This window comes from Panthera pardus, unplaced genomic scaffold (assembly GCF_024362965.1).
Source record: "Panthera pardus isolate Hobbes unplaced genomic scaffold, ASM2436296v1 HiC_scaffold_15, whole genome shotgun sequence".
Classification (NCBI taxonomy): domain Eukaryota; kingdom Metazoa; phylum Chordata; class Mammalia; order Carnivora; family Felidae; genus Panthera; species Panthera pardus.
This window is the reverse complement of record NW_026526710.1, coordinates 41,058,809-41,085,347: the sequence shown is the minus strand read 5'-3', so window position 1 is coordinate 41,085,347 and position 26,539 is coordinate 41,058,809. Positions and strand designations below refer to the sequence as shown.

Below are 26,539 nucleotides of genomic sequence, written 5' to 3'. Positions count from 1 at the left end.
AATAGTAATTTTCAAGTAGCAATTCAGTGGAGGGTGGTCAGATATTTACTGTGAGGATGTTCCCTTCTTGAAGATTAAGGTCAAGACTAATGAAAGGGTTATCAACATGACTGTGTTTAACCACCTGCTTCATTTACTTGAAGACTAAGTCTTCTTGGTTAAAGGAATCAGCAACTTGAGGTAGCCACTTAAAGAAATTTGGTACAGATTCCACTGATACCTGTACTATTTCAGAAAATGACATAAAAAACAAAGTCTTCACTACTGCACGGAGGGAACGTTGAAGTGAAGTTGGTGGTTGATGGAATTGGTCTTTGGTACTCACCCCCCCGCCCCCGCTCCCTCCATGCCCCGGACCTGCTGTCTGCACCCATGGCATGAGTGGGCATCTGTGGTGTGACTGGGGCGGGGGGAGGAGGATGTGTAACTTTGTCCCTTGCCCATCTGTGACTGATGCCCAACATGCCCATTTACTGAGTCTCTGCTACATAGGTACTAAGAATTCAAGTCATAACAAGAATACTAAGAGCTAATACTCACATGGTACACGGTAGGTACCAGTTTAAGTAATTTACAAATGTTGACCCTTTCAATTATCATTACACCTATGAAGTACTATAATTTATTTTAAAAAATTATTTTTATTTTTATTTTGAGAGAAAGATAGAGAGCAAGTGGGGGGAGGGGCAGAGAGAGAGGGAGACAGAATCCCAACCAGCCTCTGTGCTGCCAGCACAGGGCCCGATGCGGGCCCAGAGTCAGATGCTTAACTGACTGAGCCACACAGGTGCCCCGAGGTAGGTACTGTTATTGTCTCCATTTTATAGAAGTGGAAACTGAGGCACAGTTAGCTGCTAAGTGGATTACTCAGGCAGTCTGACTGCAAAGTCCTGCCTGGACTAGGCTATATTAACCTTTCAGTTTGAAAGGTAGTAAGACACCAACTCTGCCCTTGAGGGGTACTGGTACAGTAGGCACAACATATGCAATCATTCATTTGTTCCTTCCTTCATTCGATGTTTATTAAGTACCTGCTCTACATTGACAACTATATTATCTTGGGGCTTGGTGTATCCCTTGTCCCTGTGGAACTCACAAGCACACCATCTATTATAAAATGCAGCACATGCAAGATGGAGAAATTATGGAGTGTCATGGGAGCCCCAACTGGGAAGCCATTGACAGTCACTTGGAGTAGGGAGAGCTTTGCTAAAGAAGGTGATATTTGAGCTTCATTTCTAAGGATAGATTTTACATCTCCCATTTAAAAATGTAACTCCATGGGGCCCCCGGGTGGCTCAGTCGGTTGAGCCTCCGACTTCGGCTCAGGTCATGATCTCATGCTTCGTGGGTTCAAGCCCCATGTTGGGCTCTGTGCTGACAGCTTAGAGCCTGGAGCCTGCTTCGAATTCTGTATCTCCCTCTCTTTCTGCCCCCCCCCCATGCTCTGTCTCTCTCTCCACCCCCCTCAAAAATAAAATAAACGTTAAAAAAATAGAGGAAAAATAAAAATATAACTCCTGGGAGACTTAATGTTTTAAGCTGGATCTGTCATTTTACAACTGTTTGGATGAATTCTTTGCTGGTGAGCAGAGGGTAGAGAGGGCAAGTGAGCACTGGATGAGAAAGAAATATTAATGGCTTTGGCACCTGGGGGCAGGGAGAAGGGTCCCACTGGATGGAGGAGGAGAGGGAGAAACTTCTGAGACTTCTCCTGCTTCTCAGTTTCTCATTTCTAACTCCTTCTCCAGCCTGTCCTCCACGGGCCCGATGCTGGACACAGGCTCACCTGCCCTGAGAATGGCTGGAGCTCCAGAGTCACTACATTCCTTGCTCTTTATTCTTTTTATTTTTGTAATGTTCATTTCTTTTTTAGAGAGAGAGCGTGCACAAGCCAGGGAGGGGCAGACAGAGGCGGACATAGGCTCCAAAGCAGGCTCTGCCGCTAACGGCAGAGAGCCCGATAGGGGCTCGAACTCAGGAACCGTGAGACCATGACCTGAGCTGAATTCAGATGCTCTACCAACTGAGCCACCCAGGTGCCCCTCCTTGCTCTTTATTCTTAGTCAAAATCCCAGTTCCTGATGGAGAAACCCACTCTTTTAAATCTGTATGTGTTTGTTTAAAAGTAGTTTGTTCTCTGATTTCAAAGAGATGATCATATCCGCAGATCTTTTAGGGGCGCCTGGATGGCTCAGTTGGTTGAGCGTCTGTCTGACTTCAGCTCGGGCCATGATCTCATGCTCCGTGAGTTCGAGCTCCACGTCACGCTCTGTGCTGACAGCTCAGAGCCTGGAGCCTGTTTCGGATTCTGTGTCTCCCTCTTTCTCTCTCCTCCCCCACTCATGCTCTGTCTCTCTCTTCTCAAAAATAAATAAACATTAAAAAAAAAAAAAGAAATCAGATATCTTTTTTCCCCCGAGAGTTCTAACCGCAAAAAGACAGAAGTTACTCAAGAAACCATTTGTCTTTAATTCCAAGCTGCCCATGGGTTGGGGACTTAGGCTGCCAGGAATAGTGTTAGCCTCTGATGAGAGGGACACTGGCATAGGGAGTCATTTGCCTACATAATGCATGTGATCTCTCTCTTAGAAGAAAGCATGGGAAAGATGATTTTCTCTCCGGTACAAAGAGAGTCTATGGGCTATTTTACGGAGCTTATATTTTGTATATATTCTAGAGGGGCTACAAACAGACCTTTATAGCATAGGAGTATTTGACATAAAGTTAGGTAGTTACTAAGTAGAAGGAAAAAAAGCATCTTAATATATATTATAATAAATAATGCCCTTATAAATAAAGGGTAAGGGACAGATAGACAGGGTGCAGTTTTAGGTGGTGTAGACAGGGGAGTACTTTCTGAGGTGGACCACTAAAGCAGAGCCCTGCATGAGGTAAGAGAGCAAAGCCATTGCCAAGATGTGAGAGGAGAGGGCTGGGTCAGGCCACCCTGAAAGTGGACCCACACTTGGTGTGGCTGCACCAACCGCGGGCACAGGATCAGAGTAAGGCCGGCTTGCGCAGCTTTGCCCGGAGAGAGAAACTGCCTTCACTAAGACAGGCACTGTCTCAGCCGGTTGCCACTAATTCTTTATACGTCCATCACTGCTCTGGGGTTGGCAGGCAGACATCAGGGCCTGGAGACCAGATCCTGGGATGTAAGACAGGCTGGTTTGGATCAGGAGAAAAGGTTGCAAGTGGGACCCAACGTGACTCCGATAAGGTTGTCACGGTTATGAACCCGGGGAGGGCTCCAACACACAGTGGAGAGATGGAAAAGCAATGAAGAGAAGCTGCACGTATTTCAAAGTTTTTCCAGATTCAGGAGCAGAGTCTCCCTCCCCCACTTCTCCCTCCCTGTCTTTCCCTTAGGGACACAAAATTATGTAAGTCCTAACCCTACTCATGGCGCTGTCTCATCACTCGTCTGTGCAGGGTCTTGGTGCAGAGCATTATAAAGGCTCAGGATTTCCCTGCTTCTTGCCTCGCCCTTGAATAATTGATTCAGCTTGAGGCCTTCAGTTACCTGAAGCTGATAGGCAGGTGTGCAAGCTAGCTGCCTGGAGCGCGCCTGGCGACCATGGATGGGTGGTGCAGGGAGGGGGCTATTTCTACGCGTACTTCCTTATTATCCAATTCCATGCAGGGCCTAAGTCTCCCTTGGACATCTTTGTTTTAGAGCCCATGCTTTCCACAGATTCGCCGTATGGAGTCGTGAGGGGAAGTGTTGGGTGCTGCTGCGAGGCGGCCTTGGCCATGTTGAGGGCTCCCCCGCGGAGTCTTTTTCCATCACTAATGCCTGCCGTGCAGCTGTCTGCCAGAGCGAGCCCTGCAGACAGCTGCCCACCCACTGCCTGCCCGGGAATCAACTGCAAAAGTCCCAGGTCACAGAAGCATTAGAGCTGAGCCCTGCTAGCTGCTGCCTGGGCTGCTATTTATAGAAATCCCTCTGGTACAGCAGATACATGCACCCAAGAGGATTTCTGAGCTGGAAGTAGGTTTCCTGTCACTTACGGCTTCTGATAGCCCTTGTTATGAATCCTTCTGAAGACTGTGACCTGCACGTTTTCAGACCTGAGCAGGGCAACGAGTAGTTATTAGAAAAGACACAGAAAGGGGCCAGGGGCTCAGTCCTCCAGCTAAGCTCTTGCGAGCTCTCCACCACCAGGTCCACCACAATCTCTCAGAATCCACGCTGCCTTGCGAATTGTTGGACAACTCCCTCATAGGGGTTAGAAGACCTTTAAAGATGCACTTACACAGTCTTGAGGATTCGAAAGTGGAAGGAAGGTGAATAATTGGACAATTTTGTATGGCATAGACTTATACTTAGTAGTAGCCGCAAAGCTCCCTGTGGGGAAATTTTGATGATAGTATTTTTTATTTTTATTAAAAAGAATTTTTTCTAACGTTTATTTATTTTTGAGACAGAGAGAGACAGAGCATGAATGGGGGAGGGACAGAGAGAGAGGGAGACACAGAATCGGAAGCAGGCTCCAGGCTCTGAGCCATCAGCCCAGAGCCTGATGTGGGGCTCGAACTCATGGACCACGAGATCGTGACCTGAGCTGAAGTCAGATGCTTAACCGACTGAACCACCCAGGCGTCCCTACGATAGCATTTTTTATAATGCAGATGACAATACCGGTGGTGACATAGGTAATGTTATTTCTTTACCAGTGTCAGTTTAGTAAAGATAGTGATACTAACACTAATTACTATTAGTAATTCTAATAAATGTAGTAATAGTAGGTAATAATGATAATACAGGTAATATTATTTCCTTAGAGGTATCAATTCCATCATCAGGCTAATACATTTTCTAAAGATCTTAGCTCATTAAAATAGCTGGGCTCCATCTCATTGTAATAAGGTTTAAGGCATTAAATTCCTTCCAAATAACATAAATCATGGTGGCAACTTTCAAAATAATCAATAAAATACATAATTAAGAAATGATCACACAATCCTAAATTACCAGATGCCAAGAGCATGTTAATTATTCATTTGATAAAAGTATAGGCTTATTACAACCTACAAATTTGCCTAGAAGTCTGGAGTTTCAAGAATCTTAGTTGCCCTTTGAATCAATTCCAGAATCATTGAAGACTAGGTATATGGGTACAGTGGGGTGGGGAACAGGAGAAATATGCAGGTCAGTAAAAAGTATATCGCTTGTCTGAGTTTGGGTGTCCCATAAGCAATGCCTGAGACAAGGGCTGGGCTACTTGGAATTACTACCCTGGGAAGTAGGACTTAGGGAGTGGAGAGAGGGAAGAAGGAAAACCCAGTATAAGTGCATATTACTAAGGGGATGGAGTATATTTGTTATCAATTGTAGTTTGTGGTTATAAGTTAGGGCAAACGAAGTGGCATACCACACCACGGCTTAGCTGCACAGTTTAAATCATTATCTTACTGTTCTGTAGAGAGCTTATGTCCAACTCAGGTCTCAGTGGGCTAAAATCAAGGTCTTGGCGAGGCTGCGTTCCATCCTGGTGGCTACAGCGGACGACTCTTTTCCCTTCCTTTTCATTTCTAGAGGCTGCTGACATTCCTTGGTTTGTGTCCCTTTCCCCCATCTTCAAAGCTGGCAACATCACATCTCCCTGACCCTTTTTCTGTCATCAAGGCTTTTCTGAGCATAGCTGGGAAAAATTCTCTGCTTTTAGAGACTCATGTGATGAGACTGGGTCCATCAGGATATTCGCCTCAACTCAAGGTCCTTCGCTTAATCCCATCTGCAAAGTCTCTTTTGCCAGGAAAGGCAACATTCACAGGTTCTGGGGTTAGAGCATGGACATCTTCGGGGACGTTATGCTGCCTCCAAGAGGGGGCAACGGGCACTAGACAGTGGAGGGAGGGCTCTCTTCCACTGGTACTCTGAGGAGCATACAGAATGCCAGAACCGTCCACCTGAAGGAAAGAGGTTGGAGAATTTACCCACCAGCTCCCAGGCCCCACTGGCCGAGGCCTCCTCTGAAGATAACTCACCACATCTCCAGTTGCTCCTGGATGGGGCCGGTGGGCTCTGGTGTGTCGGGGCACAGAGATCCCAGACCCAGTCAACACAAACTGACAAGAGCTGACCGGGGAGGGTCTCCCACAGCTGCTCTGAAAACAGAGGTGCCAAGAGGGTGTCATTTGGGTGGTGGGCAACTGCTACATCCAGGGAATGATGGCACTTGGTGGCCTATGCATCACTTAGGTCTAGAACGTGGATGGAGCTCAGACCAAGCCCCATCATGCACTGCGAAGGCTTCACAGGTGTTAACCCTTCCCTAAGCCTCAATTTTTCCCATCGTTAGAGGGAGACCACTAAGGACCACACGGAGCAGTAACAGGTATTAACTGCCCTAACACATGCAGGGCCATTAATGTGTAGTGACCGGTCATATAAATGGCAGCAGGAATTTTTACTGATCTGCCCAAAGAAGCATATATTGGTTTCCAGGCACTGGGTCTGTATCTTTGAACAAGACGGGCAAGGTCCCTGCCCTCATGGAGCTTCTCTTCCAGTGGGAGAGATAGGCAATAAACAAGTAAATAAATGTCAAGGCCTTACGGATCACGGTTGCTGCGGTAAAAGACATGAATAGGGTGACGCCACAGAAAGGGGCCGGGATGTGGCAGAAACTGCCCAGGGTCGCGCCCCCTCCCGCCCCTCCCCCCTCCACCTTTCTGTTCTCACAGAACCTAGCGCATTCAGGCAGCATGTGGGGGTTCCTTGACTGTGAGAGCAGAGCCCCTACACCAGCCTCAGGGGTGAATCATGGTTGTTCTGGATCAGGTATGGTCATCCCATTCCCCTTGGCGAGAGACTGGCATAAAAGCAGATGCTAGACCCAGTGAGATTCAAGGGGCTGCAGGGGGTAGGGGTAAGTGAAGCCCCTGCCCGTGCCTGGTGAGGTGAAAGCCTTTTGCCTTCTCGTCGTTCTTCCTGCTTCAAACAAAGTGAGTGAGCCATCTGGACCGGCAACAGCTTCTTCAGATCATAGAAACAGCAAAAGCATGAAGATAAAAATCTGACAGAGCAGCTCTGCGGGCTGAGTCCTTGATGATGTTGTGAAGCTGCTGGAGCAAAGCCAGTAACTACTTCTCAAGATGGCTCACGCAGGAAAAGGAAATCTCTTTCTCTCTCTCTTTCTTTTTTTTTTTTTAATGCTCCAGCTTATCTGGTTTTCTATTGCTTGCAGCTGGGCACGCTCTTAGCCAACGCAGGTATTCCAGAGGTGGCTTTAATTGGAGGCCTGAAGGGTCAGCGATGGAAAGAGCCAGGGAATGGTGCGCCTGGGTGGCTCAGTCGGTTAAGCGTTCACCTTCAGCTCAGGTCATGATCTCACGGTTTGTGAGTTCGAGTCCCACGTCAGGGTCTGTGCTAACAGCCCGGAGCCTGCTTCAGATTTTGTGTCTCCTCCTCTCTCTGCCCTCCCCATGCTCATGCTTTGTCTCTCAATAATAGATAAACATGGGTGGGGGGAGCCAGGGAAGAAGTGAAGTGTGTGATGGAGATGTGGGTGGCCGGAGGGGCACCGAGATGGGGGGATAGGAGTTTAGTGAGGTGGCCAGAGGGCACCCTCCAGGGCCTTGCCTTCACAAAGAGGAGGAGTTTCAGGGACAACATAAAGGTATATGATATTTCTAAGCAGGGGAATGACAACTGGTCACAGGGACTTGTAAATTCCACATCCTTTAACGCAGAAACAGAAAAAAATATGACTTATAATTTTGATAGGGCTATAAAAATAGAGTTATTAAAGATTATACTGAAGCCAGAAACTGCAGGCCTCTAATAAGAACTTGTTAGCAAAGAACCCTGTGAAGGCAAGAGACTGAGGACTAGTTGTCTTGGGAAGACAAAGCCCTGAGCTAGAAAGCCTTTTACAACTAATTAATTGTTAAGGAGAAAGGCTAGCAGTATTAATAGGATATTTGACTTGAAATCTTTAGAATAGAGTCCTAACCCATGTTGGGGTAAAGGACCCATGGTGTCAGATGGACTTGTTTTGTACTTGGCATTATGAAAATGTCCTGGCCAGTCCCTAAGAACTATTTTAGAGACGGCAGGACTTTAAAAGTGTAATACTATCTCCTTTAGCATGAAACCATCAATCCTAAAGCAACATATTTAATTGATTGGCATAGAAAACTGCACTCAGCCCACTGTTTATAATTCCGAAGGGAAATGAATTCTTCCTTTTATCTTTTTTTTTTTTTTTTTTTTTTTTTTTTTTGTAAGAAGGTATCAACGCTTCAGCTTTCTCCCTTCAGGCCTGATTGAAATAAATGACTTCAACACATTCGTTGTAATAGGTAAGTATCTCTAACATTCATTTCTTAATAGAGAATTCTCTTGACAAATGTATCTGTCTGACGTGTTACCAAAAATCACTCTGGCCACAATGAGCAGAATAATTTATAAGGAGGCACAGCTGATACAGGATGCCCAGGGAGGAGGCTCCGACAGCAGCATAGGAGAAGGACTGACAGCCTGATTTGGGGGCACAGTGAGGACCCAAACACGAGGATAGATTTGAGATGCAGTAGGAAGTGGAACTGAAATGGCACGCTGAAAACACCAAAGACGAGTCATGGGATTTTGGCTTGAGCACCGAGATAGACAGTGATGCTATTTACTGAAATTGGGACATTGGGGAGATGAAAAGTTCTGGGTGAATAAGGAGTTTAGGTTCAGGTGTATTTCAGCTCAAGGTGCCAGTTGGTGTCCAAGCGGAGCTACAAAGAAGCCAGTAGGCTGTACATACGTCTGGAGTTTCACACTGAAGAAAATACATGTGGGGCGCCTGGGTGGCTCAGTTGGTTAAGTGTCCGATCCTTGATTTTGGCTCAGGTCATGATCTCACAGTCGTGAGTCCCGTGTTGGGCTCCACATTGGTGCATGGAGCCTGTTTAAGATTCTCCCTCTGTCTCTCTTTCTCTCTCTCTCTCTCTCTGTCCTTCCCCTCTTGTTCTCTCAGGAGAAGGAGAAGGAGAAGAAGAGGAAGGAGAAGAAGACTTAGAAGAAGAAGAAGGAGAAGAAGAAAGTGTGTGCACAGGGAAGGGATCTCAGGTGGGGCTCCAGGGGCAGTCCAATATTTACAAAAGTAACACCACCCCCATTCAGGGAGTAATTTATAACCAGAAAGAATAACGTCAACCAATTTTTCTGGGCAGAAATATACTCTCTCCTTTCTTGGAAGCCTTGCAAATGCGAAATCTGGTTCAGGTGTATCCTACTGTAGACTCTGGTGCTCTATCGTTTCCAAAAGACCCTCCATTAATTACTCAGGTACACATAATGGAAGCTCATGCTGGCAGTGACTACCCAGGGTCAATTGTGGACAGCAAAGCCCTATTAACTGTGTGACTCAGATTGTTGAAAGCTTGCTCTATCTTGGGTGACTCAAAGTCCTTTGAAAAGCATGCCTTTGAAAGCAGATGTGGCGTTTGGGTGATGTTTTAGTGCTCGGATGTTGGAGTGCTATGCGGATTTTTCTATTCGTGTGCAGAAGTCACTCCAATCAAGAGAGGAGGAGCCTACAGGAGGGAGGCTGTGTTGAAGCGGTCAGCTCACTAGGGCGCTAGCTGCTTTTCATAAACCTGGGACTGGGCTGAGATCAGCTCCAGGAAGTGGACAGTCCTGTGTCTGTCAGCCCAGAACATTGAGGGGGGAGGGGACACGCTGAAGAAAGTTATTTTGGTGATTAATTAGCATTTTCAACCCAAGTCTTTGGCTTAATGATCTGTTACAAGTATGCTAATTTTACCAGCTGTCCTTAGGTAGCTAAGTTTACCCCTAAGTTAAACGTTAAGAGCTAAGTTAAGCTTCCATCTAGAATGGAAGAACACTTTCTAGAGGAAGTAAGAATGCTCCCTCACCAGAGGGGAAGTAGGACTTTGTTTTAGTCCTCTGTTCACAGCCTTTTCTAACTCACTTTGGATGGATGTGTAAATCAAGGCCGCGCAGATAGTGACACTTCCCTTCCCTATCACCGCAATGCCATTGAAACACAGTGGGAAATGGAAAATCCCTAGGGGGTTGAAGATTAGTAGGTTAGACTAGTGGTTATTCATGCTTTTGGAATATTCTCTTAAAGACCTTCTTTTGTTTTTGAACACACCAATGCTACCATAAATAAGACGTAATGTTTCCCTCTCGTGTGTCTGCTTTCATGACTCAGGGGTGACCCTGGGGGTGTGTATTAACATAGAGGCCTTGGGGCACCTGGCTCAGTAGGCTGAGTGCCCAACTCTTGATTTCGGCTCAGGTCACGATCTCACGGTTCGTGAGTTGGAGCCCTGCGTAGGGCTCCATGCTGACGGTGCAGAGCCTGCTTGGGATTCTCACTTTCTCCCTCTCTCTCTCTCTCTCTTCCCTTCCCCTGTGCTTTCTCTTTCTCTCAAAATAAATAAACTTAAAAAAATAAAATGTAGGTCTTACTATTTTTTAGGTATGATGAGATCAGCAGATGAGACAATTGTCATTGAAAACATAGCTTGTTATTCTCATGGATCCCAATAGAAGGGGACACACCACACCATGGGAGGTGGAGACATCAGGGTCAGTTGGGAGGCAGCAGGAGAGGGGACAGATGGGGGCAAGAGCCTTCACTGTGCTTTCTGTGGAAGAAACAGGTGTGGCAGGGTAAGCAGAGTTGGGAGTGTCTGGCTTGAATAATTTGAATGGACTCAGTGGCTAGAGCCTCTCCCTAGCTCTCCAGAACTGGCCCTGGGTGATTGGGACAGGGGGATAATGGCCCTGAGGGTGAGAGCCACAGAAAAGGTGGTGGGATGTGGGGTCTAGATTGGGGGGTTAGCATCTGAAGGGCACATGCTCGCAGGTGATTCCTTACCTGTCTCGAGCTGACCCTTGGAGATCCAGTCCCCGCAGGAGCCCCAAGTCTTCCCTCCCCCAGGTCAGAGCATCCCAAGCACATGGTTAACACAATGTGAGTCACAGTTCCGCGAGGACTGCACTTGTAACCTTGGTACTTACTCAGTTTCCTCCTCTGCTAAATAGAGTACTAAAACCCGACTCTTAAGGATAATTGTTGAGATTAAATGAGACTGTATAGTCAAGAGGTTAGCACAGTGCCTGGCACCTGCCTGGTGCCCAATAAATGGTACACGCGTTTTTGTTTTTGTTTTGTTTTGTTTTTAATTAGTGGCCAAATCATAAGCCCTGGTTACAGCAGTCTGAATTGTTTTAGCTAGAGAAGATTTTGGATTGTTTCATAGGTACTGAGCGTGGCAGGGCAGCTATGCTCTAGAAACATCTCCTTTTCTTAGCTAGAAAGCAGTTCTCATCAGAACCCAGGGCTTTCTTTTCTCTTTTCAATTATTTTAAATTTTCAAGAGTTGCTTTGAATATAGGTGATGGGGTCTCTTCGATAAATTCATAGGTGACCCGAATCCACTTACCTGGGGGAAACTTTGGACCCAGGAGAGTGATTCCCTTAGTGTTTGCCAAATAGTTGAATAACCAAGCCTTTTCTGAAAGTCTTCTATTGATTGGTTAATGGATCAATTTCTCATTAACCTTTAGTAATAAAATACATGATGCTATTGAGAGCGAGGTTTGGGATCCTTTACATTTTATTTCATCTCCCACACGTGCCACTTCTTTCTTTCCTTCCTTCAATGAATATTTATTATGCCCGAGGCATAGGGAGGAAGCAATTTACATAAAAGAATTTAATGGGAGGAAGCAGGACAAAGGAAGCTCAGAGTGCATCACATTTTCTTGCTGTGTAACCAGTGTTTGCTTTTATTTTAGATTTCTCTCCATTTTTGTGAGTGTGTAAATGAAATTACTAAACGAGGCAAATGAAGTCTGAGGGCAGGGAATGGCTGCCTCTGCTTTAAATTTCCCTTTCCTTTGACGTGAGGGCTTTACTCAGCTTGCAATTACTCTGCCGTGTCTTCAGACCAAATGATGTTAGCTCTTGGCTTTGCGCAACAACTGGCAACACAAAATAACGTGGATAATAGGACTTGAAATAGCCACTCATCAGCCAACCCCCTCGGCCTTCATCTTTCCCTGCAGCCCCAGCTCGTCCTGGTCAAAGATCAGAAGCAGGTCAGGACCACATGTTCTCTAGAAAAGGCCACGATCTTTCCAAACCTAGTCCCTGCTGCTTCTCTTCATATATCCCGCAGCTTGGTCTTTGCAGTTTTTGTCCTGTGCTGGGACCCAGTGCCAGCACGGAGTAGGGGGAAATGCCTGTGCTCTGAATCAGAGCACCTGGCTTTGAATTTGGGCAAATTGCTGAAGCTTGCTGAGCCTTGTTGGTCTGTAAGATGGGGCCAACGGCACCCACAGTCAGATGTGTTTCTGAAAGAGATCACACTGCTGCCCCTGATTTTTGCAGAACATCTTCTGGGGCTGTGGTGGCTTCCCTTGGTGTATAGAGCACAAAGGATTTACCGGGCAAATGCACCCTCTTCTGTACCAGGCAGAACTTTGACTCAAAGCTGCTAAAGTAGGCTGGGTACCGTGTGAAACCTTTTTTTTTTTTTTTTTTACTTGTTTAACATTTATTTATTTTGAGAGAGACAGAAAGACAGAGACAGAACATGTGCGGGGGAGGGGCAGAGAGAGGGAGACACAGAATCTGACGCAGGCTCCAGGCTCTGAGCTGTCAGCACAGGCCCCAGTGGAGCTGGAACTCATGAACTGCGAGATCATGACCTGAGCAGAAGTTGGACACTCAACCAACTGAACCACCCAGACGTGCCCCCACATGCGTCTCAAGGAATCTTTTATCCTTTTTATCTTAGGGTTGGGGGGAGCCAGTTTTTTCTTCTTCTCCTTCTCCTTCTCCTTCTCTTTCTCCTTCTCCTTCTCCTTCTTCTTTTTTTTGCCAGCTTAGAAAACCTGCCCAAGACTACAGCACCAACCTGTATCAGGGCCAGGTCTCCAGCCCATCTGCCAAGCCCAAAACCCACACTCTTCCCTCTACATCTCCGTTTTATACCGAGGGCACGAAAGGGACCCACTTTAGTGGTTGAGAGATTAGTGAGAGCTCAACAACAAAACAAACAGTAGCAGCAACAAAACAAACATGCTCCAGCTCACACTGGAGAAAGTGCTCTAGGGCTCTCGGGCTTCTGTGCCCTTCAGTGTAGGTCATCATAGCAGGTGGTTCCCCTGCCTCCCCCATCCGCTGCCTGAACTTGTTGGATCCTCAGTTATTATTATACCCACATAACTCTGCTCTGTGGCTCCTCACAAAAGATTTTGCCACTCTTGTGGCAAAGAGTGACAGGTGGGGACCGACAGGCAGCATCCAGTGTGCGGCTTGCTTGCTGTGTGACTCCTGGGTGAAATCAGGATGGAGCCAGTGGAGGGGCGCCTGGGTGGCTCAGTCGGTTGAGTGTTCGACTTCAGCTCAGCTCCTGATCTCACGGTTTGTGGGTTTGAGCCCCGTGTCGGGCTCTGTGCTGACAGCTCAGTGCTTGGAACTGTTTTGGATTCTGCATCTCCCTCTCTCTCTCTGCCTCTCCCACACTTGTGCTCTGTCTCTCTATCTCTCCCTCAAAAATAAATAAAATGTAAAAAATCTTTTTGTAAATAAAAAAAAAAAAAAGGATGGAACTGGTGGAGACATGGCTTAAAGATGCCAGCAGAGCGCCTCCTATTACCACATGCCAGGCGGCAGGCTCAGCCATGAGAAACCTGGCAAGTTGGCTGGCTCAGCCCCCTGCCCCCTGCTGTCCTCATCCCACACCCAGCATCGATTGTGCCAGTTCCCAGGGTGGCAGCTCCTACGAGCTCTGTGTCCCGGAGGCAAACACTGAGCCTTCGCTGTGCGAAAGCTTGTAGCAACTGGGCAAATACTTTTCAAAGAATGCCTGCAGCAGGCAGCAAAGCATGGTCAAGTTCAGAGGAAGGCAAGGAGTCCGCTTCCCCTTCCCTGACCCAGAGTAAGGGTCAGCCTGTGAAGAGCCTCAGAGGGGAGAAGAGACGCGAAAGGGGGTGGTAAACGGGACCACGTTAGGGAGCCCCTAGGAGTTGTTATCTGAGAGTTTTCAACCACATCCTGTGCTAGGCAGCCCCCAGTGGACGGGACAGATACATGGTCCGAAGCAGCTGATTTTATTCAGAGAGCTGTGGAGTTCCTGGGCTGCATCCCTGGCCTGAGGCAACGGGACAGTTTAGCGGTCCTCCTTTTCCCAGGACCGAAACGTCACTGCTGAGGGCACGTTCGGCACACTCTGCACTGGTGAGACCTGTCACACACTGCCTGTTTCCATTTCCCTGCCACCTTATCTGGAACACCCATTCTTTGTTGCCAGTTGAGAGAGAGAGAGAGAGAGAAAGTAACCCTTAGGACTCACTACCAACTACATGGGAGCCAGGAAAATCTGCCTTGTTCCTGGTGCCTTTTCCTACTCTCTTTCCAGGAGGGGCCCTGCGAGTGTAATGAGCAGCACCCACATTTCAGTCAAGTACCTCCCATCCCTCATGGGATGCTCTCTTGCTGAGAGAGACTCATAACTGTAATAGCCAGATGTGGTCGTCCAGGTATCGATGTATTGCTGTGCTCTATGTGCCCATCCACCCCTTCCCTTCTACCTAAAACACTATTTGAGGGAGTCATTCAACCTCAAGACTTTGTAGAGATTCAAAGCTTTTGTTGAAAAGGACACTGTAAAATGAAAGCTATATTAAGCTGTAATGAAATGAAAGCCACAGTTAAGGAAGCATGTATAAAACAAAGTTCAAAAGAGTTTCAGTGGCCACCTCATAAAATTCCAGTTGTTGCACGCCAAGCCACTGGAAAGGACTCTCCCCTGAAGCATGACTAACGTCAGGGGATCCGGATCCCAGCTGTACGTTAGAATCACTTGGGCTGCTTTGAAAATGACTTAATGTCTTGCCTCGTGCAAGATCAGATCTCTGGGGATGTCTGGGGGATATCTGCATTGGAAAGAACTGCCCAGATACTTCTGTTGCACACTGCAGATTGGGAACCACTGGATGAGATAAGCCAAAGGCTGAAAAAGTCAAAAACAGAATCCAAAAGACTTATTCTTCATTTCTCTACCCATTGAAGTGTTAGGTGAGTCAGTGCCACCAAAAATCTACCTAAACACATGTCCTACGAGAAGCCCCAAATTCTCCCCAGTAACCATTGTGCATGTACCTGGCAGCTGATCATTGTCCACAATGTTCATTCACATTCTCTCTCCTGTTCTCGAGCCTCCTTCTGAGACCATCTGATCTAATTCTCTGGGAAAAAAGAAACTCCCTAAGTTCCCCACATTCACCTCCTCTTCTTCAGGCTCAAGAGAAAAGCAGTCCCTTCTCTTTTATCAAGTCTACTCCCTTCAAGTTCATTCCATGCCCCCGACCATCAAACACCCTCCCTCTGTCCTTCACCTTGAACCTCTCCCTATAAACTAACTCTTTGCCAGCATACAAAACACTCCATTCTGCCTTCTGAAATCAAAACTAACAAAGCAATCCACCTCAATCATCTGTCCCCCAGGTTCTTTCTCTGTTTGATCATAATCGAACCACCTGAAAAGAGGAATTCCCACGAACTGCTGATACTTCCTCACCTCCCATTCGCCCTTCTAGGGTCTACCGGACTCCAGCCTCCAGCCCTGTCCCTCCACTGAAATTCCCCTCACCAGAGATACCCACTGCCTCTAACTTGCTTCCTCCAATGCCTCACAGCAGCTAGCAAGGTATCGCGTGCCCCCAGAATCTGGCTCCTGGCCAATACCCACCACCCTGCCCCCCCCCCCCCCGTTATGTGAATCTGCCTCCAGTGGTCACAATACCCAGGATTCTCTTAGATTCCCCTAAGTCACGCTTACTCTCTTCTCTGTGCCTTTGCACATGCTTTTCTCTCTGCCTGTAATGTTTGTTCCTACGGTGTTTGTCTCTGAATTACACACAACTTAGCCTAGTTGCCTCTGTCTTTTTTTTTTTTTTTTTTTGAGAGAGAGAGCGAGAGAGCAGAGGAGGGGCAGAAAGAGAGAGAGGACAGAGGATCCAAAGCGGGCTCTGTGCTAACAGCAGAGAGCCCGATGTGGGGCTCAAACCCACAAGCCATGAGATCGTGACCTGAGCCAAAGTCAGGCACTTAACCGACTGAGCCACCCAGGCGCTCCCCAATAACCTTTTCCCATCTCAGTGCTGTCATGGTATTGTAACAACTATGGTTTGAGTTTCAGGGCATCTGGTTCCCTGGGGTCTTTACAGTCACAGAGAGCACAGCCAGAAAACATATATAGTGTGGTCAAAACCCAGGACAAGATCTACCCTTTAGAGGGTGTCTAAAGTTTGGGGTCCCCTGAAGCAGAGACTGAGCAAAGATTTGAATGCAGGTAGTTTATTTGGGAGGTGACAGAAACACCAATAATGAGGGGGGAAAGGGAAAGAGAAGACATGGAAGGAAAGGCAGCCAATGACGTGAGCTCTCTGAGCCAGTTCCCACTGTGAGCGACTGCAGAGGAGGCCTGCGGGACAGACCCGGGGAACCAGCATAGAACACACACTTCCAACAAGGGTGGGAAAAAAAAAGACACTAATTCCTAAGAGACACTGGTAAGGGACACACCTGGGGCATTAATCCCGGAACAGCTGGCTGACCTATGGCAAGAGTGCACAGCTGACTTCGGCAACCAAAGAAAGGCCTCAAAGACACGTGGGTGCTGGCATTTGGAAGCGAGGGCGGCCAACCCTGAGGGGGTGAGAGCGAAGGGGAGAGGACCTGGCAACAGGCAGCCGTTACCACAAAGGTTTCTTCACCTGAAACAGATCTTGCTTGTGCACGCAGCAGTGCTATAAACACAAGGGGAAAGCTGACTTCCTCCACGGGTTTCCCTAGAAAGGCAAATCAGGGAGAGTGATAAACAGAAGTTCCAAGTAGAACAGAAAACTTCCGCATTAGGTTTCTGGCTTTCATACTTCTGGACATTTGAATTCCTTTCCTGGAAAAAACTAAACCCATAAGGAAGAATCTGGTGTTTGAGAGTGTTAATATCATCTACATCCTCATCTCACTGAACTCTCAGAGAAGGCTTGTGAAGTAAGGGATGGAACGTTTTTGTCCCTCAAACTTCTAGAAGAGTCTAAGCCATACGACGGAAACTTGCATGCTTGAAACTCAACTCAAATTATAGGCCCAGGACAGCAAGGAGTGGCTCAGATTCAAAGGACTTCCAAGAGCCGAAGTGTTTCCTGAAGGTGGGGGGAGGGGGATGGTGGCTTTCCCAAGGGACTTCCCTCTAATTGTGAGGAAGTGGGAAGAAGAGACAGATTACGGGGAACAGTAGAGCAGGAGACAAACCCCACTGGGATCTGGGCTTGTCAGGAGCTGTCACAGCAGCAGCTGGGTAGTTTTGGTGCAGGAAGCAAGTCAGAAGTCCCACGGCACTTCAGCCCATGAGGGACCTCCCCTCACCAAAGACACTGCAGAAACATGACATTAAGGATCTTATTCTCTGTTGACAGTACTGTAGTTGAATGCTAGATATGCTCACTTATTTTCTAGAGCACAGGCTATTTCTGAGGAAGTGTATTTCCTGCAGGAATAGTTAAGTACTGATATTTGCCTTAAAAAAAAGAATTTTTAAAAAATATTTATGTTTGCGGCAGAGAGACAGAGACAGACAGAGCCTGAGCAGGGGGGTGGGGCAGAGAGAGAGGGAGGCACAGAATCCAAAGCGGGCTCCAGGCTCCGAGCTGTCAGCACAGAGCCTGACACGGGGCTTGAACCCACGAGCAGTGAGGTCATGACCTGAGCCGAAGTCGGATGCCCAACTGACTGAGCCACCCAGGTGAACCCTGATAGTTGCCTTCTGAACGGACAACATGCCAAGCTACATCACCAGATACCCAGCTCCATTCTAACTGTCCAGGAATGCATGCTCCCTGAGTATGAAATGATGGAAAGGTTAGCAATTAATTAGCAAAAGCCTTTTGAGCAAGGGATGGTTTAATCAGTGTGTGCTGTGCTATCTGTGTGCATTCACAAAGACTGAAGCTCTGCAGAAAGTTCCGGTCCTTCCCTCTCTGAAACTCTCAGTTCTCATCTTATCAAGGACTCAATGTAGAGTAAAATAAACCACACATTCAAAATTTATGGGGAATAAAACCTTCTGGCAGTGGAAAGGTACACTTCACATTCTGAGGTCATAGAAGCCTTTATGAACAAAGGAGAAAAGAAACATTTTCAGTAAATAGTATCCATCATCTCAGGACTCTGCCCTCTGGGAAACTAATTACTCCTCACCCTGAGGATGATTAAAGGAGATATTCCAATTTTGTCTCTACTTTCTACACTCAGGCTACAGACATTCTGCTAGAATTTCAATGGCAAGGAATTAAGTTATATTGTTTGGCAAATCAAGAAAGTGGAAACATGACGTATCTGTCACCTACCACCAGTGCTATTATGACCATTATCACTCATGAAAAGAAAAAAAAGTGTCCGTTTTGGATTTTTCCCATGGGGGGAGGGTTGGGCAGGGCGATGAGGGGGATAGCGGCTCGAGTTTCTATCTGTGTAAGCCCTGGAAATTTGCCTCAGTGAATCCTTGTTTGAGTTTCAATCACAAAGAAATCAAACCTATAAGATGGAAGAGGAAGCCCCTGGCTGCCCAGAGAGCACAGTACATTCTTCAAGCGCTTGGAGGAGTGCCTTGTTCCCTTCTGGAAGCATGTCCAAGGCTTGGCACTGGTTTGGAGCGCTCTGAGAGCGGCACGCTCTGCAAATCTGGCTGTCTGGGGCTTAGCATGGGTTCTTAGGGACAAATGATAAAGCTGCCCGTGTTTTAAGTCTTAAGGTGTTGTGCACAGTCACCTAGAGCCCTATCAGCTGACCATGCTGTGATTCCAGGCATGTGATTTGGGCTCAGATGAGCCCAGAGCATGGTGGCTGTCTATGGGCTGGCTTGCTCCAGCAGCTGCTCCCTGTCTTGAAGACCAGGGCAGATGTTGGTGACTTTATATTTAGCGGCATCAGACCCAAGCCCAGTTAAAAAAGATGTGAATGCAAGTGGATATATAACCTCTTAGGGGAAAAAAAATGTGGCAATAGCTCACCATAAACATGAAAATGTTCATATCCTTTGACCGAGTAGTTTTACTTCTAAGTATAAGAAAATAAATAAGTATATATTCCCTGCCAGATTCATTTTAGTGTTGCTTATGATTACAAACAGTTGAAACAACCCAGCTGTGTAAGTGGTTGGAGGTTGGTTAAATACATTATGATAAATTTATTTGATGGAATGTTCTACAGTCAAAGACCTGGGAAAATTCACCATATAGTTTTTAAGACCACATAAAAATACATACAGCATAATTGTAATTTTGTAAAGAAATACATGTGCATTTAAAATGAATACAGGGTGCCTGGCTGGCTCAGAGGGTTGAGCATCCAACTCTTAATTTCAGCTCAGGTCATGATGTCCCAGTTCGTGAGATGGAGTCCCTAGCTGGGCTCTGTACTGACAGCATGGAGTCACTGCCCTTCTCTCTCTCTCTCTCTCTCTCTCTCTCTCTCAGAGCTAAACAAACTGAAAAAAAATTTTTAAAAATAAAAAGAATATAGACATGTAACTAAAGACCTACAGGTTTCTGAGTGATGAGCTATGGGTGATTTTTATGCTTTTCTGCATATTCTGATTTTTCTATAATGAACACATATGCCAGTTGTATTCAATACAATAATGCTATTTAGAAGTGGTTCCACTCATATGCTGGCTTTAAGCCTATCATTTGTAAGAAAGAATCTGGCCTTTCTGGGGCTAGCACTGACTTACCTAAAGTTGGAGAGCCCCGAGAGCTGGGAGAGAGACAGGAGTCCATGTGGTAGGGAGGGCAGAGCTGGGGCTTGGGGATTTTGCAGCGCAATACGGCGTGGGGGGTGGCACAGAAAGGAGCTGAGTCAAAGGTCTCTGTGGGGAAGTGAGACCACTTCCCACACGGGAGGAGGGGAACGTCAGCATGTTCTGTCCAGGGCCATCGTCCTCTGCCACGGGGTTATTGCCAGTGTGACAAAAACTCAACCCCCCTTGTACTGAGAAATGAGGTCAAGAGGTGCCCTGGGAGATGCTACAGGAAGCGGCCCATGAAGGCACACGCATGACTGCTTCCTAGTCACCTGATGTCCCTGAAGTGACTGTTCAGGGAATAGTGCCGTGCTGTTGGCTTTCTCACAGTGCAGGCCCCATTTTCCCCTGACCGGAAGGATACCAACTGTGGACCTCTCATGAACTGGCCAGAGCCGGCCACCAGTGCACCCACTGTCCCTACTTAGCCTCTCATCCCAAGGTCAGCCCAAGTTGTGAGAGACTTTGAGCCAGGGAGAGGACACCAGTGATAGTATCTGTATGGCACTTCACAGTTTACAAATAATTGCGCTGATGGTTTAGTTAAGAGCTGTAAACGTTCCTTTCAGGGAACACACATTTACGATCTGAGAACAGGCATGCTGAGGGCTTTCTGTTTCCTTAACTGTCATTCAGTCTGTGACACTCTGTGCCTTCTGGTGGCTGGGATTATATTCAGAAAAGGCAGATGGACAGCTGGTCTTCAAGGTACTACAAAATGGAAGGAAAACCAGCGGTATTAGGTGAATTTGCCGTCCCTTTATGATGAATCTAGGAAGGGCTCAGGAATAATCAGCCTAATAAATAACTCTGTAGAGTCAATTAGATTAACACCAGGAAGCCGAAGAGAGAACCACCCATTTAGTGTAGTTAGTGCCAAGACGGGTAAAATGGATGCTCTTCATGAAGACTCAGAATCTGGGTGGTAAATAACTGATGGAAGTTTCCAGTTAAAAGTCAATGTCTTCAGAAAACATATAACTTAAGGTCATGTAATTCAATCCCTGAGTCAGCATAGCATCGCTAAGGCCTACCAGCCAGCCACTGTTGAATACTCCCTGTAATGGGGAACCTGCTACCTCTCCTGGAGAATATTCCATGGTTGCATAGACACAGGTGTTAGAAAGCATGCCCACAGGACTGCAGTGTGACGGCCAAAGAAGAGCACTGAGTTGAAGAGAATGTGGCTCCATTTCAGAGGTGGAGGGCAGGTAGGTGTTAAGGATACCACAGAGGATGACCATATCCAAAGTTTAGATTTATTCTTTTTCTTCTGAGGGACAAACACTATGTAGAAGACACAGAAATGCTTACATAGTCTTCTTCGTTAGGAAGAGCGGTGCTGGTTAATTATATTGGTCTAGTACATGTCTCATTGTTTTGTAGATTAAACAGGAAGCAATTCCTCCTTCCTGTTGACTTCTGTTAGCTTGCCATGCAAAGCTTTAATTATAGAATGTATATCCATCTCATCTCCCCTATTGGATAGTTTTTGCCCTCAAGGAATTGATAGTCATAATCTAGACTTGGTTGGTAGCAGACTGTACATGGGAAGCCAAGGGGAAATATAGGTCCATTAATTCAGTTTGTTCGTTATTTACTATTTTGTGAATATTGTGTGTCTCCCAAGTTGGACTGCACATTCCTTCAGGGCAGGAATTATGTCTTCTGCCGGACGGTATAGCCAACACTGAGCACACACAGTGCCACACAAGTCTGTGCTGTGTTGTGGGTAGCACACTGAACAGGTGCTGAAGAATTAGTATGATTAACAGTGGCCAACAAGCCATTGGCTTAATGCTAATCAAACGTCCCCATTTAAAGAGTACACTGCATTTATTTAACCCCATTAAGTTACAACCCCATGACACATGTCAGTTTTTGTGTTTTTAAAGTGCTTTAAAAGATATTTATTTTTTTACCAGGTGGAAAATAATGTCCTTTAAAAGGCATTTAATGTTTAGTTGAAAATGATATTACCAAAGCATGTAACAAGTTGTTCATCACCTTCAAGACATGGAATTTTTATAAATACACAGGTAACACTGAGTGCCAAAAGGATGGGTGTGCATGGTCAGAGTATGAAATTAGACTTGCTATTCATCCCATCTAGATGGTGTCTTAAGTCAAGAATGATCTTGAGCAGAGACAGGGAGGTATGTTGGGTAACTGTGCTTTTGAAGGTGACTTCCCTTGCTGTCTGATAGGTTTGTGTTAGTGATCAGGACAGCCATTCAGACTGACAGATCCCTGGACGTCCATGGCTTCAGTGACAGGGACAGGAATGTGGTTGACTTGAATATTCTTCAGACAGCCAAAAAATGATTTCCACACAGGGAGCTTCAGCGTCTTCAAGTGGGCTTCAAGAGAAAAGGAGAGGCATTCCATGAGTGTGAATGTGCCCAATTTAGAAAATCATCTTATTAGAGCTAAAGGGACCGAGGATCTCAGGCCAGCCAGTCACCTCCTCCTTTGAGCTGGCACCCCACGTCCCTGCCTGCTGTGATAAATCACCAACAAGGCTACTTATTCTTCAAGTTCTTCAAAGAAGCAAATTCCACAGCCCAAATCAATAGATAATAACTCTGAACACTAGTGCTTTTTATGGGTCATGGAAGACCCATAAAATTAACAAACTCTCTGGAGGAACATCAAACAAGGAAGAATGACAAGGCTCTTTCCAGGCAAAATTCCAGAACCTGCCTGGTTCTCCCATTCTGGCCCCGCAAAGCTTAATAACTCGTCAGTAAAACTAAATGTCTGGGGAGGAGAGACCAGTTTTTAGCCCCTTTCCTGATTCTTTGCTGCTATCAGGCTTCTAGGTAAAGGTAGCCTAAGAGAGGCTTATGAACAATAGGCTTGGGACAGGAGAAGCAGCAGCATGTGGCCTGGGCTATACAATGTGCCCATTGCTACCAATTGGGTTTTCCCATGTGTTGGAGCAAAGAGCCTCACTGTCTCCACTGTCCAGCCAACGGCTGCCCAGCTAATAACCCATGGCTGGGGCACTGATTTGTTCGGTTAAGATGGAAATGTTAAGAGCTGACGTGGGGCAACGTGGGTGTAGAAGCCAGGACAAGAGTTACCTGGAATGCCTCCAATGTGCAGTGGCTCCTGAGTGCTGGCAGGTGGGAAGGGGAGCCGTCCAGCTGTGTAGCTATTCTCTGTGTCCAGTTCCAGGTGCAAGATGTGTTGTTTTACGGTGACTGGTGGGAGAGGAAGCTGGTCAGGTTGATTACCTGAGGACAGCCCTGCCCAATGTTTAATGACTACACTAGGGCTTCACCACGGGCTTCCTTTCAACCCATTGCTGTGGGAACACTATTGCTAGGAATTCCGTCAACCTAGACACAAATTCAACTAGTTTTTCAACACTAAGTGGGATGTAGATGCTTTCACATACGTTGCAGGATTTAATCCTTCAAATGAATCTGTGAGGAAGATATGGTCACTCTTCTTTCCCAGATAAGCAATTGTGACTCTCAAGCATTGAGGAGCCTGACAAGACGGCTTGGTTATAAGTTGAATGAGTTGGGATTCCAGCTGCTCTCTCCAGAAGCTATCTTTATTTCACAAGATCTTAACTTCCTTCCAGGGAGACGCTGACTTCTGAAAACTGAGTCGCTCTTGACCCTCCAAATAGAATTCCTCCAGTGTGAACAATCCTAACTAATTGCAATGTAGTCAGCATTCAAATTAGACAAGAGACTACTCTTCTTTTTTGGAAAGGTATGTTAGCCAATACGGTTTAATATATTACCAAACTAATGTGCACAAGTTATTCATAAAACAGCAGATTTGGTTTGGGAGGCTATGCCCAATCTCCTCCCAGTGGTTTGTCTAAATCGTTTGCAGTAGTATTAAATGGACTTGAACAATAGCAAGAGCAAAGACTTCCTGGGCACTTACTGCATATTGGACACTGTTGTGCACTTTACATACACTGTCCCATTTGATTTTCACCACCCTGGGAGGTGGGCCCTATTTTTATCTCCATTGTGTTGAGGGGGGAAACTGAAGATAAAGAGCAATTAAGTGGCTTGCCCAAGGTCACTTAGATAAGGGCGGGAACTGAGATGTGATCTTTGTTCCTTTTGATTTCAGAGCCAAAATCTAAATCATAATGTTATACCGCCTTGAAAACACAGAGTATCAGTTTTCTGAGCTCAAAAAGAAAATTCTCTGTATGTTACAGAGAACAGGTTGCAGCAGCCACGAATTGCATAAATGCAGCCAGGGCTGAGAATGGACATCTTCTCACCATGTCAGTCTGGTGGACTGAGCCGGGTCATATGCTAATGGATTGATAAAGCGAGGCTGTATCTGGGACATTCAAATCCAGATGGAAAGGGACACTGTTTCAGGGTGTGAACAACAGGCCACTGGACATCATACCTGTCACCGAGTGCCACCGCCCGTCACACAGAGACTGCTTTGGTGTAACTGATGTCAAGATGCCCCCCGCCTCACTGTCCACAGAGGCCGTGACCTGGAAGACACATGCATTTTCCTATTTCCTTCAGAAAGGCTGCTGGAGCCAACTTCCCTGCCTTCTTTCCTTCCCACCGCTTGTCACCCTGAGGGCCCTGAAGCACCTTAGACGTGGCCCCTCCCTCTCGCACCAGGTGATCACAGGAGGGCCAAGGCTTTGCAAGAATCTCTCTGCTGAGTCCCTTCCAGGAAGCAAGCTGCAAACCCAAGGCCAGGCCTGAAGTTGCTGCCAAAGGTGACGAGCTCTTCCCTCCCAACCCAAACCCCTCCTCTGTCAGGCTCTACTCAAAGGTCACTGATCAGCAGGGAAGATCCTCCTCAAGCTATTGATAGGCAACTGCGGCCACAGTTCTGTTTAGAAGGACGCAAAATTTGGAAGGCAAAAATGCTGGTTGAGGCCTACGCCCTGCTGCGAGGGCCAGACAATTAGAATAATTCCATGAATGCATGCCTTAGGGTTGTAGCTCAAGGAATTCAGCAAGCTAACTGATTGCACTTGTACTGGGCATGTGTCAGGGGTCAGGCACTCATGCTAGCGTGCAGAATCCCACAGTCCCACTCTCTGGACCAGGGCCAAGGGCTGAACCAAGGTGAACAAATACCAGGACTAAAATAAGCAAATTGGTAACTAATTTGCATTTAATTTGCATGTAGCTAGACAGCAAGGCCAATTCTCAGGCAATTTTCCAGCTAAACAATGTCACTGCTGTTATGAAGGTCATCGTGTCTTGATTTTTGCGTATGCGATTATTTCCTCTCCAGAAGCTCTCGTGGAGCCCTACCGCCCCGCTCCCCTGAAAAGCCAGCCTTCTCTCAAGGCCAGCAAGCAGGTAGTTGCTTGCTCCTCTCGCCTACCAGAGGCCTGCTCAGACTTAAAGGCTGCACCTCAAATAGAAAATGTTCTAGGAGTTTGGGCTATTTTATTTCCTTCTCTAGTTTCCCCCTCACAGTTAAGCTGTGGAAGGGTAGAAGTAAAGGAAAATGGCATATTATGGCTAAATAGAAGATCACAGGCCCAAAATGGAGCCACTTAGGCCGACTCACCAAACCGGTGCTTAATATCTAACCCAACTGAAGCTTCAACCTTCCCCAGAAATGTCGTCTCGATAGGTCAGTCAGGAATTTTCTGAACAGCACCAATGACAACCTGTCACATGGACTTCTCCAACCCCCCAAAGAAATGTAAGGTAATCTACCTAATAAGACGCTTTCCTCTAAACGGAAGGTAACCTTGCCTGGAACAGTTCTTTCTTTTCTTTTGCTAATGAGTTCCTTGCCCCACCGTCATTCCTATAAAAACCTTCCATTTTGTACAACTCCTCAGAGCTTCTCTCTATTTGCTAGATGGGATGCTGCCTGATTCATGAATCAATTAATAAAGTCAATCAGATCTTCAGATTTATTCAGTTGAATTGCTGCTCTTTAACATTATCAATCTTAGCCTTGAGGCCTTCCTGGAACGATTTGGTTTTTAAAAGGGTTTTTGAAAAGGAAAGGGATATAACCTGGTGGTGAAACTAGGGTATTGGCCAGGCCCCCGAGTGACGGGCAGGATGAAGCAGCAGAAGTGTCCATTGAAGGAGGAATCCCTTTAAGCCAAAGGAAGCCTGGAGCGGAGAGACCCGGGGCCAGCTTGGCTGCAGGGACCAGATAGGCTGGTGAGTGGTCTAGGGAGCATAAGGGAAATCTGAAACTGATTCAGTGGATACCAGCCCGTGGGCGTGGGCATGACATCGTGTAGACAGCTGGTGAGAACAACTATCTCATGAGTTCTGGTGCTGCCCTTATGAATAAAAGTAGAGATATGACAAGGGTGAAGGGGAGGAGAGAAAAATGAACATTTATTGCGTATCATAGTTGCTATTCTCTTGTCAAAAGCCCTGAGATATAAACATTATTATCCACATTTTAAAGACAGACAGAGTCTGAAAGAGGTGAAGTAACTTCTCCAGGGCCATATAACTAAGTGGTGCAGTTAGAATTCAGCCCAAGATGATGAACAGGAAACACAATGACCAAATGATTTGTTAAAGGAAAATAGTAAGTTAGCCCTCAAGTCGGGTCCCTATTTTTTTTTTTTTTTTTTTGAGAGAGCGTGAGAGGAGGAAGGGCAGAGAGGGGTGGGGAGATGGAGAATCCCAAGGAGGCTCCACACTGCCAGTGCAGAGCCGGGACCCAGAGCTCAAACCCATGA

General features: G+C 46.5%; 1 protein-coding gene across 3 annotated transcripts in view; it reads right to left on the bottom strand.

Annotated features, from left to right (window-relative positions):
• Positions 1 to 21,671: 21,671 nt before the first annotated feature.
• LAMA3 (laminin subunit alpha 3) overlaps positions 21,672 to 26,539 on the bottom strand; it is a 272,359-nt gene continuing 267,491 nt past the window's right edge. For all 3 annotated transcript variants that reach the window (XM_019465535.2, XM_019465536.2, XM_019465538.2), the window contains 3 exons: positions 24,250 to 24,343; positions 22,941 to 23,060; positions 21,672 to 22,214 (listed from right to left, as the gene is read on the bottom strand). In XM_019465535.2, the coding sequence (XP_019321080.2) occupies positions 22,069 to 22,214; positions 22,941 to 23,060; positions 24,250 to 24,343 (360 nt within the window). In that variant the 3' untranslated portion in view covers positions 21,672 to 22,068. The remainder of the gene's footprint in view (positions 22,215 to 22,940; positions 23,061 to 24,249; positions 24,344 to 26,539) is intronic.